Source organism: Rhinopithecus bieti, unplaced genomic scaffold, assembly GCF_001698545.2.
Source record: "Rhinopithecus bieti isolate Rb0 unplaced genomic scaffold, ASM169854v2 scaffold_19969, whole genome shotgun sequence".
In the NCBI taxonomy this organism is placed as follows: Eukaryota; Metazoa; Chordata; class Mammalia; order Primates; family Cercopithecidae; genus Rhinopithecus; species Rhinopithecus bieti.
The window spans coordinates 540,795-562,990 of NW_016810434.1; the positions used below are offsets into that span (position 1 = coordinate 540,795).

Here is a 22,196-nt window from a genome sequence, read left to right on the forward strand (position 1 = left end):
AGACGGAGTCTCGCTCTGTCACCCAGGCTGGAGTGCTGTGGCCTGATCTCAGCTCACTGCAAGCTCCGCCTCCCGGGTTTACGCCATTCTCCTGCCTCAACCTCCCAAGTAGCTGGGACTACAGGCGCCCGCTTCGTCGCCCGGCTAGTTTTTTGTATTCTTTAGTACAGACGGGGTTTCACCGTGTTAGCCAGGATGGTCTCGATCTCCTGACCTTGTGATCCGCCCGTCTCAGCCTCCCAAAGTGCTGGGATTACAGGCTTGAGCCACCGCGCCCGGCCACAGTGGGACATTTTAAACACATCTCGTGTTAAAATAACCATCCCTTACTTCTCAGTGTAAACGAAAGTTCACCATCAGCCCCCGAGCGGCTCCGCATTCTAGGCCCTATGTCGTAGGGCTGCTGGCATTGGAATTTCAGGCATTGTCCTTGCGGAGAGGAGGTGGGGCGCACCCGCGGTTCGGCTGCACCTCAGACTGGCCTTGTTGGTACCTTGCTTCTTCCTGTCCCAGACACAGTTGCCGGGGGTAGCAGGAAATCAGAAGGCTCTCTTTGGTGCCCCCGTGAATGCCATAAGACCATGGTCTGGCTCCCCAAGTGCAGTCAGAGCCACAGGGAAAGTGCAGTCAGGTAGAGGGAAAGCAAAGGCTCACACCATGGGAGAGATGTCTGTTCTGTCCCTGTCCCTCGCGCAGTGGCCGAGTGCATGGGCTAAAGCACATTTGCCACATCCACGCTGCCGCCTCTGCTGCTCACACGCCCTCATGTTCCTCTGCTTCCAGCTGCTCCTGACAAATGAGGGCCGGGAGGGCTCCAGACTGGCTCCTGGGTCCTCTTCCCTTCCCGCTCCTGTACTCTCCTGGTGCAACCTCTGCCTCACCTGCGCCTATGCGGAGGTTTATCCCCAGCCCTCATCCCCACTCTGAAGTCTCAGCTCTACACGTCTAAAACTACATTTGTGATTTTTTATCTCCTCTCCTCCAAAATACTGATCTTCCTTTACTTCTTCCTCCAATTGCTCAAGTCAGACACCTGGGGGCCATCCTGGATTCTCCGTCTCTCACCTCATTCCCAGCCCAGCTCATCACCATGTGTGGTCAGTGTCTTCCACCCACACAGCTCTGCTATGGGTGTGTGCCTCTCCAGCCCTCGCAGCGGGACCTGCTTGTAACTCCTTAGCCTTAACCTTTTCTGGGGGTAACCAATCTCACTTTCACCCACTGGCCCGGTATCTCTTTGTCTGGGGCTTTCTCTAGCTACTGGAGGCAATTCTGTCCCTAAGCACAGCAGGCTGGCAGTGCAAGGGAATGAAAGCTGTGTGCCCTGAAGCAGCCCCGCCTCTGACTGATGGGACACTGGTGGATGCATCCTCCAGCTCCTGTGCGACTTGGAGGCGTGTGTTCCACACGTGCCCACAGTGATGACGCAACATTTACCAGCTTTCTTCCCTTCCCTGTCTTGGTTCCCAGTCCTACTGATCTGGCCTGGAATCACCTGCTTCTGGGGAATCCAAACAATGACATCCTATCTAGTCCCAATGATCCTATCTCTTGCCTAGACCACCGGGCTCCCAGCGGGTCTCTCTGAACTACTCATGTCCTTTTCCAGTTCACCTCCCACACTGTGGCAGAGGTGATCTTTCATAATGCAGACAGTCACACCCCTGGCCTCCTAAGACTCTCCAGGGCTTTTGGCCGCTCTTAGGATAGGATGAAAATCTCCCAAGGGCCGATGAGCCCCTGTGTGCTCTTCCTGCAGCAGGATCCTTCATGTCTGTGCTCAGTAACCACCAGTCAGGCTCAGGCCTTGGCTCAAACATCATTTCCTCAAGAAAGCCCTCATGGAGGCCCAGGCCAGGTCAAGCCTCCTGATTAGACACTCAGGCAGACCCACATACTGCTCTTATCTCATCATTTTATATGAGTTTCTTTCTTTCTTTCTTTCTTTCTTTCTTTCTTTCTTTCTTTCTTTCTTTCTTTCTTTTTTCCTTCCTTCCTTCCTTCCTTCCTTCCTTCCTTCTTTCCTTCCTTCCTTCTTTCTTTCTTTTGACAGAGTTTCACTCTTGTTGCCCAGGCTGGAGTGCAATGGCACAATCTTGGCTCACTGCAACCTCAGCCTCCTGGGTTCAAGTGATCCTCCTGCCTCAGTCTCCTGAGTAACTGGGATTACAGGCGCCCACCACCACACACGGCTAATTTTGTATTTTTAGTAGAGATGGGGTTTCACCTTGTTGGCCAGGCTGGTCTCGAACTCCTGACCTCAGGTGATCCACCTGCCTCGGCCTCCCAAAGTGCTGGGATTACAGGCATGAGCCACCGCGCCTGGCCATGAATTTCTAATCACTTGATCCATGTCTCCCTCACCAGGCTGAGTCGTGGTGACAATGGCAAAGCCTGCCCACTGCCATCCTTCTCTTCTTTCTTATGAGGAGGACCTGGTTTTGCTCCAGGTGGTTACATGCACAGCTATAAACTCAACCTGCAGTATCCATTGCAGCTGGGGTGGCCATGCAGTCCTATTCCGGCTGATGCAGTATACGCAGAAGTCACCGGGAGAGTGTCAAGAAAGTCTGGCTTCCCAGTGTATCTCAACCTCCTTCTAGTGACTTTCTTCTTCTTCCTGCCAGAAATGCAGGTATTCTCCTCTCCTCCCTGGAGGTACAGCAGCCATTATATGACCATGAGAACAGACGCCACACATTCAGGCAAAAGAGAGGAATCCGGAATATGGCGACATCTTGGAACTTTGCTCCAGCTCTTTTTGTAATATGCAACAAACAAATTGCTATCTGGTGAAGCCAGGGTATTAAGCTCCTGCCACGCACCACAAAACACATTCCGACACAGCCGACAACGCTCCTTTCTCACCACTCACCTGACACCACTAAGTGCTAAATAAGCATTCTTTGAATGAATGCTTTTCATTTCACACCAACTCCATAAAATAGATGTGAAAACTGAGGCCTTGTTCAAGATCAGTCTGTTCTAATTTAAAACCTGGGCTCTGTTTTCTTTCCCTCTCTCTTTTAAATTGAAGAAAATCATATAACATAACATTAACCATTAACGATTTAAAGTGTACGGTTTAGTGGATTTAGTACCTTCACAATAAAATATTGTGGAAACATCACCTCTATCCAGTTCTAACACATTTTTACCAATTCCAAAAGGAAACCTATACCCCTCAAGCAATCACTTCCCATCGTCCCTTCCTTCAGCCCTGGTAAGCACTAATCTGTCTCTATAGGTTTGGCTCATCTGCACATTTTATATTAGTGAAATCATACAGTGTGTTCCTTTATTTTTTAAATATTTATTTATTTATTTTGAGACAGAGTCTCCCTCTGTCACCTAGGCTGCAGTGCAATGACATGATCTCTGCAACGTCCACCTCCCGTGCTCAAGCGATTCTCCTGCCTCAGCCTCCTGAGTAGCTGGAATTACAAGTGCCCGCCACCATGCTGGCTAATTTTTGTATTTTTAGTAGAGATGGGGTTTCACTATGTTGGCCAGGCTGGTCTTGAACTCCTGACCTCAAGTGATCTGCCCACCTCGGCTTCCCAAAGTGCTGGGATTGCAGGCATGAGCCACCACGCCGAGCCACAATGTGTGTCCTTTTGTATCTGGCTTGTTTCACTTAGCATTATGTTCCAAGGTTTGTCCATGCTGTAGAACGGATCACCACTTCATTCTTTTTTTTTTTTTTTTTTGAGACAGAGTTTTGCTCTTGTTGCCCAGGTTGGAGTGCAATGGCGCCATCTCGACTCACTGCAACCTCTGCATCCTGGGTTCAAGCAATTCTCCTGCCTCAGACTCCCTAGCAGCTGGAATTACAGGCGTGCACCACCAAGCCTGGCTAATTTTGTATTTTTAGTAGAGGTGGGGTTTCACCATATTGGTCAAGTTGGTCTCAAACTCCTGACCTCAGGTGATCCACTCACCTCGGCCTCCCAAAATGCTGGGATTACAGGCGTGAGCCACCACGCCTGTCCACCTCCATTCTATAAATCAGAAAATGGAGACTCCAAGGGCTAAATAATTTGCCTGTGTTCACACAGCCAGTGAGTGTCACCCAGTAGGCAGCCCACACTATTGTGGACCCAGGCTGCCTTTCCTACTACCTCACTCATGGAGCTGGCAGGGAGGTGGGAGAATGAATGAGAGGAAAACTGCCTTGCAAAGAAATTCCCACCAAGCTCTTAAGTTGGCCAAGTCAGCACGCAGAAGCTGATGGTAGGAAAACACTGGCTATGTTCACTTGCCCAGGAAAAGAAGAGTGGTAAGGCTGTGGCTTTGGGGTCCATGTGATCTGCTCACCAGAATCACTCCAGCCCTGGCCCCCCCCAGCTGATTGTCTGAGTAAATAAAGCTGGACCAGCCTCCCACATCCAATCCTGGCCCAGGACAAGCTCCTCCTGCCCAGCAGGACTGGACATGCTCCACCCCCAAGAGAGGACATGGGCTGTGGCAAGCCTCATACCTGGCACTGGCTGCTCGGTGTCCAGGTCTCCTGTCTGTTCTCTGGAGAGTTCCTGCAGGCACTGGTCTTGCTCTTCCCACAGCACTTGCAGCACGTCACATAGTCGGGGAAGGGCTCCAGTCTGCAAATCCAAAACCAGGGATGCTCATCATTGCTACTAACTCAATCCTGCCACACAAGGACTTTCCGTGGGGGAGAATGGGGCAAGACAATGGGGATTCAACGGGGATTCGAGTAAAGCAAAGCCCTTGCCTGCAAGGATCTCCTGGTCCGCAGGAAAGGTGGAGGCAACCACTCCTGGGGAGAATTCAGAACACAGCTGGGAAAGCTGGGATGTGTAAATCATCTGGCTCATCCACTGCAAATTTTGCTCTTAAGTTTATCGAGGCTCCTAAGCCCAACAAGCTGTTTGCTTTCTCAGCACCTTACTCTTTGTCTGTGGGACTTACTTTATGCTACTGCAACTCTGTGAGTCTTTTCTTTTTTGAAAGCTTAGTGTTTTTTGTTTTCTTTGGTCTTGTTTTCTGTTTTTCTAGAGACAGGGTCTTTCTCTGTCACTCAGGCTGGAGTGTCGTGGTGTGATCATAGCTCACTGCAGTCTTGATCTCCTGAGCTCAAGCAATCCTCCCACCTCAGTGCCCCCAGTAGCTAGAACTACAGGCCAGGTATGTGCCACCATGCCTGGATATAGATTTACACACACACACAAATGCACACACACACACACATATGTACACACACACACGCACACATAATAGAGAAGGGGGTCTCACTGTGTTGCCCAGACTGGTATCAAACTCCTGGGATTATAGGCATGAGCCACTGTGTCCAGCCTGAAAACCTACTTTTGATTCAGACAAGTTCTTTGAAACGTACACTTAACCATCTTCTCGTCCCACAGAAGACAGCATACATCCCACCGAGAACAGCAACTGCAGGGAGGAGTTGGACAGGAGGATGGAGGAGGGACTGGCACTCAGCTGTGACTTCCTCACTCTTTCCAGTGGCACACAGTTCACACACTACTGCTCTTGTCCTCTTCCTTGTGGGGTCTCACCTGGTTCTTGCTGAAGCCCATAGTCTCTGGAAATTCCAACATAATGGAGCAGGGAGAGAAGTCCTTGGAGACAAAGGCACACTCCAAATTGGCCCAAGTAAACAAAAGCTCTGGGCCAAAGAAGGGCAGCTAAGGTAGCACTATGGTCAAAAGGCTCAGAGGCAAACAGAAGTCATTCACTACTCTTTCCAGAGTAGGCTTCCTATCATGGCTCCATTATTTGGTGCCTGAGACTTGATAAGTATAATGAATGAATGTATGAATGAACAACTGAACAGATGAATACATTGCACTCCTGCTTTCCTTACAAAGTACAGATGTGGCATTTTAATATTAGAGTCCTTTTACAGACATTAACTTAATCAGGTCTCAAAATAATGCAATAAAAGAAGAAATGGAAGGAAACTGAGACCCATGGTGTTAGGGGATATGACAGGGTCATCCACCCAGCCTTCCAAGAGGTTGAGGGCCAGGTCTTATACTCCCTGGTCAATCCTCCACTGGCAATTTGCAGATGGAAATTCCAACATAATGGAACAGGGAGAGAGGTTCCTGGAGACAAAGCCACACTCCAAATTGGCCCAAGTAAACAAAAGCTCTGGACCAGAGAAGGACAGCTAAGGTAGCACTATGGTCAAATGGCTCAGAGCCTCCCAAAGTGCTGGGATTACAGGTGTGAGCCACCATGCCTGACCTAAGTTAATTTTTTTCATTGGTAAATAAAAAGTGTATAGATTTGTTATGCACATGTTGTTTTGGAATATGTATACATTGTAGAAAGGCTTTAATTGAGCTAATTAACATAGGCATTATTTCACTTTCATGTGTGTGGTGAGGACACGTAAAAACTACTCTCTAAGCAATTTTCAAAAACAATACATTGTTATTAACTTTAGTCATCATGTTGTACATCCATTGCATCCTCTTGGTGTTAATATACAGGAAGTAACTCAGACTTAAGAAATGTACTGCCAGGGACAGGAAAGAAGTATGCTGTAGTTGGAAGTACTGGTCTCAACTCCCTATGGGGTTTATACATATGCCTCCTATCATGGTGGCCGAGGTGTACTTCTTTGCTTGGCCTTGGTCATGTGACCATGGTCAATGGGACATTAGTGATTTGATGTGAGCAGAGGTTTGAAATACATTTGCACACTTGTCCTTGCTCACCTGCATTTTGGAACCTGGGGTAGCCAGCTCATCTTAGAATGAATGATAGGTGTAACAGACTGAACCTAACCCAGGGGATGGAACCAAGCCAGGAGAGCCCAGCCCGGATTAATCACACCCTAGCTCAACTGTAAATGCCAAGAGGGAAATAAACACATTGCTGCAAGGCACCGAGATGTGTGCAATTGTTATGCAGCCTAGCTGACTGATACAGGGTGGGAAAGAATCTCTAGGGCAGCATCAATGTGTGTGGCTAGTGAATGAGGTTTCCCAAAAGTAGGTGGCAATTTCCACTGTGAGAATTTAAAGAAAGGGGTACTCTGGCAAAGAGGACTGTCTTAAGAGCAACAGAGCAAGGTTAGAAATGGGATAACATATCTATAATGGGAAGCCCCGTGCAATAAAAGTTCAACTTCCTTGGTGATTTTCCTTTGAACTATAGAAACAGTAATAATGGAGGATAGTTTAACTTTTTCTTCTCATCCAACATTTCTTTTTTTAAAACTGTGGTAAAATATACGTAACATAAAATTTACCATTTTAACCATTTAATGTGTGCAATGCAGTGGTATTAGGTACCCTCACAATGTTGTGCAACCATCCCCAGTATCCATTTGCATTACCCCAAACAGAAGCTCTGAACTCATCATTTAACAATAACTCCACATCCCCCCAATCCCCCAGCCCCTGGTAACCTCTATTCTACTTCTGACTCTAAGAATTTGCCTGTTCTAGGTACCTCATATAAATGAATCACACAATATTGGTTTTTTGGCACCTTGCTTGTTTCACTCAGCACATTTTCAGGGTTAATCTATGTTGCAACATGTATCATAATTTCCTTCTTTTTTTATTATGCTGTAAGTTCTAGGGTACATGTGCACAATATGCAGGTTTGTTACACAGGTATACATGTGCCATGTCGGTGTGCTGCACCCATCAACCCGTCATCTACATGACATATTTCTCCTTGTGCTATCCCTCCCCCAGCCCCCCACAACCCGACAGGCCCCTGTGTGTTATGTTCCCCACCCTGTGTCCATGTGTTCTCATTGTTCAACTCCCACTTATGAGGACAGAAAACCAGAATTTCCTTCTTTTTTTTTGGAGACGGAGTCTCGCTCTGTCGCCCAGGCTAGAGTGCAGTGGCGCGATCTCAGCTCACTGCAAGCTCTGCCTCCCGGGTTCATGCCATTCTCCTGCCTCAGCCTCCAGAGTAGCTGGGACTACAGGCGCCGCCACCACGCCTGGCTAATTTTTTTTTTTTTTTTTGTATTTTTAGTAGAGACAGGGTTTCACCGTGTTCGCCAGAATGGTCTCGATCTCCTGACCTCGTGATCCACCTGCCTCGGCCTCCCAAAGTGCTGGGATTACAGGCGTGAGCCACCGTGCCCGGCCCCGAATTTCCTTCTTTTTAAGGCTGAATAATATTTCATTGTATAGATAGACCACATTTGGTTTATCTGCTTAACTGTTGATAGACACCTGGTTTGCTTCCATCTTTTGGCTATTGTGAATAATGCTGCTATGAACATGGGCGTACAAATATCTGTTGAGTCCCTGCTTTCAGTTCTTTGGGGTATATACCCGGAGGTTGAATTGCTGGATCATACGATAATTATATTTTTAACTTTTTCAGGAACTGCACAACTGTTTTCTACAGGGGCTACCCCACTAGCCAGGTACAAGGGTGCCAATTTCTCCACGTCCTCACCAGTACTTGTTCTTTTTCTATTGCTATTGTTGTTTTATGATGGCTATCCTCGTGGGTGTGAAGTGGAGCATCCCACATTTCTTTTGCCCTTGATCCTTCCTCTAAAAGGTAACAAGCCAAGACAATGCGGTGGTGGTGGTAGTGATGGGCGTATCCAACTAAAGAAATGCGTGGTGTCCACCAACGTCTGTGAGACAGGAATGTCATTCTGCTGAGAGGACTGAGTCCATGTTTCCAGGTGGTGACCAGCAAGGAGGAACTGGAGTCCCCAGGGTTACTGGGAGCGGCTGGGAAGAGCATGTGGCCCCATGGAGCAACCACCCAGAAGATGTGGGACATGAGAAACAAGCCCTCTTACTATCTCCATCAACCTAGAGAAGACGGGGAGAGGCTGATAGTTAGTAGCTATATGCATGTGTATATGTACACATATTGTATATACTCATTACATTTAAAAGTATTAAATACAATTTTACTTGTAATTCACAGGAGGGACAAATGAAGATGAAAGAACTGCTGAACTTTATGTAAAATTTTCCTCAAAACAAGAGCTATTCATTTTTTTAAAATCCCTTTAAATTTTGTAATTGAGTTTGGATAACCACATTGAGCTTTTTTCTTTTGTACTAGTACCAAAGAGTATAATGACAAATAGTAGTTCCCTTCCACAACCTTTACCTGCTCTCCAGGCAACCGTTTTCAACTCTTTATAGTTGTTTATTTTCATTTTCGTCTGCATGTTTCAAAATTATATTCTTGGCTGGGCGCAGTGGCTCACACCTGTAATACCAGCACTTTGGGAGGCTGAGGCGGGCGGATCACGAGTTCAGGAGATCGAGACCATCCTGGCTAACACGGTGAAACCCCGTCTCTACTAAAATACAAAAAAAAAAAAAAAAAATTAGCTGGGCGTAGTGGCGGCGCCTATAGTCCCAGCTACTCAGGAGGCTGAGGCAGGAAAATGGCGGGAATCTGGGAGGCAGAGCTTGCAGTGAGCCGAGATCCCGCCACTGCACTCCAGCCTGGGTGAAGGAGTGAGACCCCGTCTCCAAAAAAAAAAAAAAATTACGTTCTTATATTGTTGTTATTTCTTGTTTTTTAAATCCAAGACAGTCAAAACTTCCTATTAGGGAAGATAAAGATGAGATGTTTTAAAATCTTCCTACATATACTTCTCCCCCCATATATTACATATACTAATCTTCATTTCATTTTTAGTGAAGAATGGTCTATATTTATAATGACTTATTTTGACTATGAAATATTGTCCGCTGCTGAGTCAAATTACGTAAAATGATTATGTGTCTTTCTTGTACATTTTGTTTTTCCTGAGGTCAATCATTACTGTTTTTTCATTGGATTAGTTTTCCATGTACATATGGCTAATTTTTCCAAGTGCTCCCACAGCTCTGTTTCACATCTATCCACAGTCCTTCCTCTGGAGATTTCTGTCTCAGAGTTCCCCTTCCTCTACTCCACACAGGCCTGCTACCTGGCTGTGGTTTGGGGTGCCCTCTCCCTGTCTCCTGGCCGGAGTCTCATTTCCTAGTTATCCAGGCTTTTGCTTTGGTTTGCTCTCATTTTGAAAAAGCACAGAATTCTCTAGTAACCTCCTAAGAAAAGTACGTGGGGTAACTTTCTGAATCTTTGCAGAAGTGAAAATGTTTTTACTAATTTAATTAATTATTAAACTAACAATTTGGGTAGAAAACACTAGGGTGAAATAATTTTCCTTCACAATTTTGAAGACATTTCTCCTCTTCCTGTATTGTTAATAAGAAATCCAATTCTGATTCTAAACCTTTTGAATGCAACTTTTTTGTTTTGACCCTAGAAATATGTAAGATTTTTCTTTGTTTTTAGGTATTTTGAAATTCCTTGAGGAAATGGTTCTTTTTAAATTTATTGATTGGATACTCAGTGGGCATTTCAATCTGAAGACTTGTGTTCATTTCTGGGAATTTAAAAAATATTATGTTTTTAATTTATTATTTCCTCCCTTCATATGTATGCTGTCTCCCTGGAATTTCTATTAGCAGAGTATTGGACGAGGTGCACTGATCCTCCAATCTTTTCATCCTTCTCTGCTATTCTACCATTTTGTCTTTGTGATCTCCTTTTTTTTTTTTTTTTTTTTGAGATGGAGTCCCGCTCTGTTTCCCAGGCTGGAGTGCCGTGGTGCAATCTCAGCTCACTGTATCCTCTGTCTCCCAGGCTCAACTGATTCTCCTGCCTCAGCTTCCCAAGTAGCTAGGATTACAGGTGCGTGCCACCAAACCCAGCTAATTTTTGTATTTTCAGTAGAGACGGGGTTTCACCATGTTGGTCAGGCTGGTCTCCAACTCCTGACATCAGGTGATCAACTCTCCTCAGCCTCCCAAAGTGCTGGATTACAGGTGTGAGCCACCACGCCCAGCCTTTGTGATTTTCTTTATAGAAGATTTCCTTGACATTATCTGTAGAGTTCTTTTATGAGTGTTTGGTTTCATACATTTAACTTCCAAGAATCATTTCTTATTCTCAGATGATTCCTTTTCCATAGCATCCTTTTCTGGTTTTGTGGCTCAGGCATCCTTTTCACAAAGGATTTCCAAATATTAGTTGTATGTCTTGTCTCCTCTTGTCTGCATGATCTGTTTCTTCAAGGCACCTTTCTCATGGTTGCTTGCTTCCACCTTGGAGGCCCTCTTCAATGTCCGATCTAAGCCTGAGACAGTAACACAGTCCCTGGAACCACTGTGGACCTAAACATCTTCTTGCCTGGTGGCCTTCACTGTAACATAACCAGGCCAAGAGGGAGCCCACTGCTGGGGTTTATGGGTGGACTCTCCTCAGTGTCTGGGGCCTTTCCAGGGTGCCACAGGGTGACTTGACAGTTTCTCTTCTGCCCGCTACAGGCATTGAGGTTATTTTTTCCATACAGCTATCACTTCATCCACTTTTCATTTTCCAAAGATTTCTGGAAATGTCTGCTTCATCTCTGTCTCTTGTTTTGTTCTCTTTGTATGGGTTTATCCCTTTTCTATTCCTTTACTGTCATTTTAAAAGTGTTTCCAGAGGCAAAGCAGATAAACACATGTGGTCAATCTGTCATCTTAAACTGAAAGCCCTAAGCATATTAAAAAAAAAAATTCTCATAAATTTAATAAGAGACTGTCAGAGAAAAATCACTAAATGGTACTTTCCTATATTATTTTATTATTTTATTAACTAAACAAAACATACATTTCATATTCTTTCCTCTTTGGTTTCAGAGACTGAGTCTAAGCCATCATTACATGGAGTTTTGGAAATATTGCTAAAATCACGTCAAAGTTTGGCTTTTAAAATATTTAGACCACAAATGCTTTGTATAACTTTTGTCTCTTCCTAGAATTTTAAATCCACTTTCTTTTTTCTTGTTCTTCACAAAATTCACAGGCCTTCACCTCGTTAATTACACGTCAGAGCTGTACTTCAAGGTTCTGAAGAGAGCAGCTTTGTGTAACATTGCCTATTTCTTCTCTGGGGTGTTCTTCAAGCAGCCCTTTGATTTGCTGAACTGAATCTTTTCTAGGGTCTTTTGCAGAACCATGGAACTGGTGCCCATCCACTGCTTTCCTGGGTAAATTCCACTTCTTAGTATCCCATATTTTACATTGAGTTTTGGTTTGGCTACATATAATTACGGTATTTTTTTAAAGAAGAGGTGCTTAAGTTGTAAACTGTGTGAGTCTCTGCATGTCTAATAGCGTCTCTGCAGGGAGTATCACCCTTCGTGTCACTCAACACATAGTCATGTTGGTCCCACTGGAGTGTAAAAGTTCACCTCTTGCTTGATGATTCCGTGATCAACTTCCACCATCTCTTTCTTCCGGGTGTTTTTCCAGATGGTAGACATGTTTTGAGGTGTCTACTAAGCCTCTGAGCCAACAACTTCTTCCTAGGAAGAATCCTTTCATGCCTAGGCTGAGTGGTTTATGCTGTGTGATCCTATCCCACGGATTAGACCGAAGGAGAAAACCTAACTAGGTGTGGGATGATCTGCCTTCCTTGGGTATTTGGTGTTGGCATGGGGAGAAATCCAATCTCTCCCATTCCCAAAGCATGCAAACTTGGAGGCCATGGAGCAGCCATATTCTATCCCATAGAAAGCAACAGAAAAATCCAGTCTGCAGAGAGAAAGAAAAACAAAGCCGAACCAATAAGAGAGAAAAGATGTCAAGGGGGTTCTGTTAGCTATTTTGGAGTTTAATTTTGGACTCTTAAGTCTGAGATGGTAAAATACAGCAGGATATATAATAAAAATCTTTTAAATTCTGAATAAGGGCTGGGCACGGTGGCTCACTCCTGTAATCCCAACACTTTGGGAGGCTGAGGTGGGTGGATCACAAGGTCAGGAGACAGAGACCATCCTGGCCAACATGGTGAAACCCTGTTTCTACTAAAAATACAAAAATTAGCTGGACGTGGCGGCACGTGCCTATAATCCCAGCTACTCAGGTGGCTGAGGCAGGAGAATCACTGGAACCTGGGAGGTGGAGGTTGCAGTAAGCTGAGATCATGCCACTGCACTCCAGCCAGGCAACAGAGCTAGACTCTGTCTCAAAAAAGAAAAAAAATCTGAATAAGGTAAAGAGACTCAACATCATTTCTCTTCTCATACTTTATAATTACTTGCCTAACAACCAGAGACTGGAAAGAAATCGCTTCAAGAGTGGAAAGGGAAGTAGTAGTCTAGTTTGTATAATGAGAAATAAGAACAGGAAAGTCATCATTGTATAACCTGTTCAAAATTCAAGATTTTAGCAAACATTTATTGGGCACCTACTATATGCTCAGCAGTCTGCCCATCACTGGTGACATGAAGGTGAATGGGACATAGATTCTGTCCTTGAAGCTCATGGTCTCCAACAGGGGCCAAAGAAGTCAATGGCCAGATAACCCAAGCCCAGCTAAATTTTGTATTTTTAGTAGAGATGGGGTTTCACCGTATTGGCCAGGATGGTCTCTGTGGTGAGTGCTGTGAGGAATTGTAAATGGGAGTCACATTGCCAAGTCTGCCATTTTGAGAAGGAAGGAGGATGAGGTCAGAGAAGTAGTAAAGAACCCCTATGAGATGGCTCTACCATTTAAGCAAGAAGTGAGGATTGTCTTTGAAATGGTTAATTTTCAGGGTCAACTTGACTAGATTAAGGACTAACTGCATAGTTGTTGGTAAAACACTATCTCTGGGTGTTGCTGGAGGAGATTGGCTCAGGAGTTGGTAGACTGAGTGGGGAAGATCTGCCTTCAATGTGGGCAGGCACCATCCAATCGGCTGGGCCCTGAATACAACAAAAAAGGCAGACAAAGGTAAATTCACTCACTCTCTCTCTCTCTCTCTTTCTCCTGGAACTGGTACACCCTTCTTCTCCTGTCCTTGAACATCCGAACCCCAGGTTCTCCAGCCTTGGATTTCAGAACTTGCACCAGTGGTCCCCCCATGGTTCCCAGGACTCTGGCTTCTGAGTGAGTTCCACTATCAGCTTCCCTGATTCTGAGGCCGTCAGACTCAGAACACATTGGACTGAGCCATGTTGCTGGCAAGATGAAAGGGAACGAGGTGCCCAGTACTGCATGCCTCTAAGATGCGCTGGGTATTTCCTAGTGTCTCAGTGTAACTATTTATTCAAAAAAATTCAAAATAGAACTAACATATGATTCAGGAATCAGACTTCTGGTCATAAACCCAAAGGAAATGAAATCAGCACCTTGTAGAGGTACCTGCACCCCCATGCTCACTGCAGCACTATTCACCATAGCCAAGATGTGGGAGCAACTTACGTGTCTATCAACAGATCAGTGGATAAAGAAACATGCTGCATATATACAATGGAATACCAGTTAGCTTTAAAAAAGGAGATCCTATCATTAGTGACAACATGAATAAACTTGAAAGACATGGTGCTAAGTGAAATAAGCCGGTCACAGAAAGGAAAATACTGCATGATCTCACTTATATGTGGAATATTACAAAGTTGAATGCAAAGCAGCAGGGAGTTGAATGAAGGTTGCCAGGGCCTGGGAGGGGGTGGGAATGGAGAGATACAGGTCAAAGGGTATGAAGTTGCAGTTACACCAGGATGAATAAGTCTAGAGATCTAATGTACAGCATGAGGACTATAGTTAATAATACCGTATCAGGCTTGGTGTGGTGGCTCAGGCCTATAATCCCAGCACTTTGGGAGGCTGAGGTGGGCGGGTCACCTGACGTCAGGAGTTCAAGACTCGCCTGGCCAATGGGATGGGAAGCCTGTCCCCACTAAAAATACACAATTAGCCAGGCATGGTGGTGCATGCCTCTAATCCCAGCTACCTGGGAGGCTGAGGCGGGAGGATCACTTGAACCTCTTAAACCCGGGAGGCAGAGGTTGCAGTGAGCCGAGATTGTACCATTGCACTCCGGGCTGGGCAAAAGGAGTGAAATTCTGTCTCAAAACTAATAACAATAATAATAATACTGTATCGTACACTGGAATTTTACCAAAAGAGTAGATTTCAGGTGCTCTTACCACACACCCACACACACACACGCACACAAATGGTAACTTTGTGAAGAAACATATGTTAATTTGCTTGACTATAGTAATCATTTCATTGTGCATTTCAAAATACCATGTTATACACTTTAAATACTGTTTGTTTGTTTGTTTGTTTGAGACAGGGTCTCACGCTTTCACCCAGGCTGGAGTGCAGTGGCACAATCATGGCTCACTGCAGCCTCTACTTCCTGGGCTCAAGCATTCCTCCCACCTCAACCTCCTAAGCAGCCAGGACCACAGGCACACACCACCACACCCAGCTAATTTTTTTAATTTTTTGTAGAGACAAAGTCTCCTATGTTGCCCAGGCTGGTCTTGAACTCCTGGACTCAAGCCATCCACCTGCCTGAGCCTCCCAAAGTGCTGGGATTACAGGTGTGGGCCACCGCGCCCCGCCTAGGTGGACTCCCCTAAACCGTCTGGGAAATGGTATCTCCTCCTCTTGGATTTTATGACCCCATGCTCATTCCTGGGCCCCTCAATAAACGCTGTGTGTAACTCAGTATTTTTTTATGTTTCACGAATTGATTAGTTTAAATGAAAATTAATGCTATTTTGAAGTTTGGGAGAGAATTTTATGACAGCCCCTTGGGCACCAGAAACCTGGAGCAGGCCTCACTTTTGGAGCAGATGCATGTGCTGATTAAGAAGCTCTGCAGCAGCTCACACCTGTAATCCCAGCATTTTGGGAGGCCAAGGCAGGTGGATCAAGAAGTCAGGAGTTCAAGACCAGCCTGGCCAATATAGTGAAACCCTATCTCTACTAAAAAATACAAAAATTAGCCAGATATTGTGGCGCACATCTGTAGTCGCAGCTACTCAGGAGGCTGAGGCAGGAGAATCGCTTGAACCTGGGAGATGGAGGTTGCAGTGAGCCAAGATCTCGCCACTGCATTCCAACCTGGGTGACAGAGTGAGACTCTGTCAAAAGAAAGAAAGAAAGAAAGAAAGAAAGAAAGAAAGAAAGAAAGAAAGAAAGAAAGAAAGAAAGAAAGAAAGAAAGAAAGGGAGAGAGAGAGAGAGAGAGAAAGAAAGAAAGAAAGAAAGAGGGAGGGAGGGAGGGAGGAAGGAAGAAAGAAAGAAAGAAAGAAAAGAAAAGAAAAGAAAAGAAAAGGGCAAAAGAAAAGAAAACAAAGTTTTGGTTTCTTCTTTCAGGTTTAGGTTTAAGGTCTCATGTCACCATGTCCAGCTGGGTGGTCTTAAGCAAATGGCCTCACGTCTCTCCAAGCATCCATTTCCTCATTTGCACCATGGGGCTAATAACTGTTGATGTGAGTGTTAGTGTTAGGAGGGACTCAGCAGAGTGTCCCGTGGAAAATAAGAGTCAATTAAAAGAGGCTTCATCATCATCATCATCCTTCACTTATTAACTTCAGGGATAATAAACATTTAAAAAGAAATCCGCAAATACTTCTTCAGGAAACTAGAAAGTGTTTTTCCAGGTACACACACACAAAAAAATCTCCAGTGGCCTTCCTCTGAAAACTCATCAATAATCAGCTCCCAGGCTGGGCATGGTGGCTCATGCCTATATTACCAACAGTTTGGGGGTCTAAGGCAGGAGGATCACTTGAGCCCAGGAGTTCAAGACCAACCTGGGATACATGGTGAGACCCATCTCTCAAAAAATAAAATAATTAGATGGGGATGGTGGCAGGTGTCTGTAGTGCCAGCTACTTGGGAGGCTGAGGTGGGAAGATCACTTGAGTCAGGAAGTTAAAGGCTGCAGTGAGCCATAATTGCACCATTGCACTGCAGCCCGGGTAACAGGGCAATTATCAGCTCTGCAGGCAATGCTTGCAGGCCTTTCTAAGGTTCTGCCCACTGTGCAGCCACAGGGCTTGTCAGTCTCTGGGTCCAGATGCATGACAGGACAGGGCAGCGACCACCATGTACCGAAGGCTTCCACGTGCCAGACCCCGTGCTTGGAATTGTTATATTTCTTAGCCATCAACTGAGGAGGGATGGAGACAGGAGAGGAAAGAAGGGAAGGGAGGGTGGAATAGATCAAGGAACCCATTCTCTGCAGAAGTCCTTTGTCCAGTTTGGAGACTGGTTTTCATCAGACACACCTGTTTCCATTCTCTGACTCAGATGCCCTATCACCAACCCCACTGCCCCAAACCCAATGTGAAATGAATACCTATTCTTAGTCCTATCTGTGTATCTGTCCTGAAACATGACAACCTTTAAGGCAGTGGTTCTCAAGCAGGGGCAATTTTGCCCTCCCTATCCCCAGAAAAATTTCGGCAGTGTCTAGATACATTTTCTGTTGTCACAGTTTTAGAGAGATCATGAGCTGCTAGAGGGTAGCGGTCCATGATGCTGCTAGACATTGTGCAATGCAAGGACAGTTCTCACAATAGAGAATTATCTGGCTCCAAATGTCAATAGTGTTAAGAAACTCTGCTTGAAGGAAAAACCAGCCCCACACACTTCACTTAACTCACTAAGGTTAACAAATTGGCGGTTTGCCAAATGCCATGGATTAAAAAGCCCTACCTTGAGTGACTCTTTTTCTATGGCCTGACACATTTCTGTACGATTTAGCAAGTAAAGAGTCCTTTCAAGAAATGATTCTTCATTATTCGTTGCTGGATCATCATCATTTCATTCAGTCATCCATGCATTCATTCAACACACAGTCATTGAGCTCCCTCTTACACTGGTGACAGACTCTAGGGATAGAAGATGAACAAGATGAGGCTCCATGTTCAACTTTAAAGTGTGTGTATTGGGGTTTGGGGGACAGATGTGTTAGTAAATAATTACAGTGATGTTCCAGGTAAAAAGTTCTCATGAGATGCATGGGGATGGGGTTGCAGAGGGGGTGTGTGCTCAGTATTTCTTATGGGAGGCCTCAGAAAACTGCCCCATTCGGCCATCACCACTTTTTGGGTTCCACTTACAAGGGTCACTTCTGACGCCTCCCTATATGGAGTAAAGGGAGAGTGGTAATAAGCAATTTGCCCTCAGTGACCCCCCTCCATTAGGAAGATGCCTATAATCCCCTCGAGGGGAGCTTCAAATGAATAAAAAATTATTTGAACACACTTAGATTTCAGAATCAAATGTCTGACCACCCAGAGTCAAACAGAAGGAAAGCAGGGCTCCAGAGGCTGGGAAATATTCCAGCCAAAGTAGGTCAGTTTCACTCCTATTTATTACAGACGTTCTTAGCCAAGAAGTGTGAGATATAAGGTCTACAGAAGCCATAAAGTAATCCGAAGACCACGACTTCTACACAGAAAACCATCTTATGATTATGTAAGACAGTAATGCGCAGTGGCTCATGCCTCTAATCCCAGCACTTTGGGAGGCAGAGGCAGGCGGATCACCTGAGGTCAGGAGTTTGAGACCAGCCTGACCAACATGGAGAAACCCCATCTCTACTAAAAATACAAAAAACTAGCTGGGCATGGTGGCGTACGCCTGTAATCCCAGCTACTCAGGAGACTGAGGCAGGAGACTCGCTTGAACCTGGGATGTGGAGGTTGCAGTGAGCTGAGATCGCGCCATTGCACTCCAGCCTGGGCAACAAGAGTGAAATTTCGTCTCAAAAAAAAAAAAAAAAAAAAAAAAAAAAAAAAAAAAAAAAAAAAAAAGGAAAAGAAAAAAAGGGGCATAACAGACAGAGTCCTGGATGGTTGGGAATCAAGAGACCTGGGTGCTAACCTTAGTGGGTTAAGTGGGGTGTGTGGGGCTAGCAGAGCCGCTAGTCCTGGCTCTGATGTCGGGCAGCTCCCTTCTCTCTGAGGGCCTCAGTGTGCTCATTTTTAAAATAAGGGATTGGGGCCAGAGCATAATGAAGCATCCTTCCAAGGTACACTGAAGACTTAAACCAAGGGAAGCGTTTCATTTTCTCCTTCCACTGATTCCTGTGATAATCCAGGGATTTTCTTGAGACAAAAATGCAGACTGAACCTCAGTCCTGCACTCGAGGTACCAGTTATGACAGTCTCAGAGTCACTGCAAATACTTAAGAAGGAGGCTGGGAGGGTCCCAAGGAAGGAGCTATTGCCTCTCCCACGCCTAGCCACGGAATAACACACCTCCAGGCTCTACCTGGCTTGACACTGTCCCCAGTATCCCAGTTGGCATTTCTCCAAATTGGGAGTCGAAACTCATGAGTGCATGCTATTGCTCTAGCATCTTCCAAGGCCAGCACTGCCACTGAAGAGAGGAGGCTCCACTGTGGAAAGGGAGTTCTAAGCAAGCTCCAAATTGCACTCATCCCAACTACTGCTACTGAAAGTCTTGGGGCTACCAGAAAAATGAGCATCTCCTGAGTGTCAACACTCTGGTCGGCTCTGGGAGCATTGGTTTTCCTTATAATCCAACCGGAGGGGACTACGGGAAGACAAGGAGGTTGGACACCAGGAGACTTGCCCAGGACAGAGATCAGAGACTCAACCGGGTCCCCAAGCACTTTCCCTAAGGAGCTTCTTGGAACAGACGCCTTGGGGACCAGTTTGGAATGCTAGTGGGAAGGGATGATTCTGGAATCTGGCCCCCACCTCTAACCCCCACTCCCTCCCCATTCCTTCCTTTCTGCTGGTCTGGGTGGGGCCACTCTCTTTATCACACATCCCAGAGCTCCGAGAGGCCCGGGACTCCCAGGAATTTCTGTAGGAAAGAAAAACAAACCACCCATCCTGCCGCTATTATTATTAGTAGTAGTATTTTCCTCCTCCAGCCCCTTACCAGGACCTGGCTTTGGGGAACAGCAGCACCCAGCAGCCACCAGACACGCAGACATTAGGGAGCCGCATCCCGCACGAGAGGGTGTGGGGAGAGTGGCAGACGGTCCCATCGCAGACCCGGAAGCTCTTGCCAGAGCTCCTTCAGGTTTTCCCATCTGCAGCCCGTGAGTGTGAAAATGTCAAGGTTTGGGGGCAGATTATTCCCCCTCTCACTTCCTTTCCTTGTCTATAAAGTGAGGCTGATAATAGCAGCCTCGAAAGGTGATTGAGAGGTTTCAAGGAAAGATTGGAGGCAAAGCGCCCAGGACACGATAGGCACTGCCCAGGGCGGCTCCAGAATTTCAGTCTAGGAGGGTCCCAGAAGCCAGGCTAGAGGAAGGGGTGGGTGGAGGGCAGGGGGATTCATCTTGGAGCTGCCTTCGCCTGGCGCGCACGATGTTTTTCTTTGGGAAGGGGTCCCTCCGGAGAAGAGCTGCGAGAGATTCATGTTGGGAGGATTGGGAGGGAAGAGTCTCCATTCCTCAGCGGAAGATCTGCTAGTCCCCCCCACCCGCATCCTGCCGAGGCCGGAGAAGCGGCGAGACTGTCGCTCCCGGGGGCCCCTAGCCTTCAGAAGGGGGCAGTACTCACCGAGTGCGCGGCGCAGGCGAGCAGCACCCGCAGTAGTAGCTGCTGCAGCGGCGGCGACAGGTGGGGACGCATGGTGCCCGCACGTTCCCCGAGGGCGCCCCGACGTCCACCCGCCTGTGCGCTCTGCCCACTCGGGAGCTCAGCGCCCCGCGCAGGATCCCGGGCTCCGGCCGGCCGCTGCTCCCAGAGGAGCCATGGCTGAGCCACCCGACCTGCGGCGGGCACGGGGACTGCTTCTCCTCGGACCAGGTGGCCGCGCGCGCTAAGCCGCCCGGCCCATTGATCAGGACGCGGCGCCTCCGGCGCGCTTCCTCCACCCGGCGGGGGACTGGCTGGGGGCCGGCGCGGAGGCCAGCAGGGGAGGAGGCAGAGGGAGGGCACAGGGGCCGGAGTAGGCTCCCGCAGGCTGGGCCCAAGCTGGAGGAGGCCAGGAGAGGGCACGCTGGCTTAGTCTTCCACGCGGCAATCCCGCCCGACCCCGGGTCCAGAAAGAGCACTGTTTCTGGAGTTCACGGACCGAAGGCGCAAGCTCGCTGGGGGGTCGGTGGGCAACTTAGGTCACCTTGTAAGCCTCGGCTTTCTCACCCCTAACAACACGTCTGATAATACCCACTCTCAGACCGAAAGCTGTGACACAGTCAAGGCCCGTTGCATCTATTCTTCCCGGACAGCTACTTGCACTTTATTTCCGATTTTCTATATTTTTTTCTTAATTATTGAAGTCATTAGCGCTCATTCCGTGAAGTTTCACTCCGATGAGCTCCTCCTCTGATGATGACCAAGGAAGATCTGTGGTACACTCAGGCATCTGGGGACTGTCCTGAGGATGAACCGCCTGGGAGGCTATTTAAGCCTCAGGCAGATAGTCCCAGTAGACTACTCCATGGGTGCTCCCTATCCTGGAGTACTCCTGGAGATTTCCTTTTGGCCTCTTAGCACAAGGCGCCCCAGATGGCCTTTTTGTACTGTCACATAAAAAAGAGGGTTTCACCATGTTGCCCAGGCTGGTCTTGAACTCTTGGGCTCAAGAGATCCTCTTACCTCGGCCTCCCAAAGTGCTGGGATTATAGGCATGAGCCACTGAGCCCAGTGCTAGATGGGTCTTGTAAATTCAAGTTTTCTTTGTCTGCACTGGTGCCTACTCCCTTCCCTCTTCTCTCTCCCCCTTTGTCTTTCTCCCAGGCACTTGAAGTACATCAGCTCATTTAATTCTCCCCCAAACCCCTAGGTGATATGATGCCCATTTGACAGAGGAGGGCATTGAAAGTAGAGGAGATTTCATTACATGTCTGGGTGCTGCAACTCAGGGGCTCAGACAGGAAAGCTTGGATCTGCCCTTCCATGGCTGACCTGACTCTCTGTAACTGGCCTCTACTAAGACGGCCATGCAGCTGGTAAAGTAACAATGTGCTCTTGTTCTTAGCAGCCTTCCCTACCAGAAGAGACTGTTAATAAATTGAGGCTGGTAAATCCCAGAAGTAATAAAAGGGAGGAAAATCCATTCAGCTTCTAGGTCCAAAATCAATGCTCAGTACACATCACACCTAAAGTATACATAATCACCAACTCCCTTCTAGAAACTCTTTCTACATAAATACTCACCCAAGGGCCTAATGAAATGTGCAAGGATGTTTGCGGAAGCACTGTGACAGTGGCAGGAAACGAGATGATATATGGGGAAAGGGAACCACCCTTATTTCTTTCTTTCTCATGGGCAGCAGTCATTACTATAATGCTCCTGACTTGTTTCTACCCCTTCACCCTCTCTCTGTCTGTCTCCCTCTCTGTCCTGCGCACCCACACGCATGCATGCATGCATGCACGTATACACAGGTGAGACCAGCTTACATGATTGATGCATTCAGACTAAGGAACTGGC

General features: G+C 46.8%; 1 protein-coding gene across 3 annotated transcripts in view; it reads right to left on the reverse strand.

The window, feature by feature from the left end:
• Positions 1 to 20,649, reverse strand: part of SCTR (secretin receptor) — a 68,554-nt gene extending 47,905 nt beyond the window's left edge. For 2 of the 3 annotated variants that reach the window (XM_017891990.1, XM_017891989.1), the window contains exons 1-2: positions 20,318 to 20,649; positions 4,481 to 4,601 (exon numbers count right to left, since the gene is read on the reverse strand). In XM_017891990.1, coding sequence (XP_017747479.1) covers positions 4,481 to 4,601; positions 20,318 to 20,389 — 193 coding nt within the window. In that variant the 5' untranslated portion in view covers positions 20,390 to 20,649. Of the gene's footprint in view, positions 1 to 4,480; positions 4,602 to 9,099; positions 9,187 to 20,317 lie in introns of those variants that run through there. The other variant, XM_017891991.1, reaches the window with a different exon arrangement.
• Between the last annotated feature and the right edge of the window lie 1,547 nt (positions 20,650 to 22,196).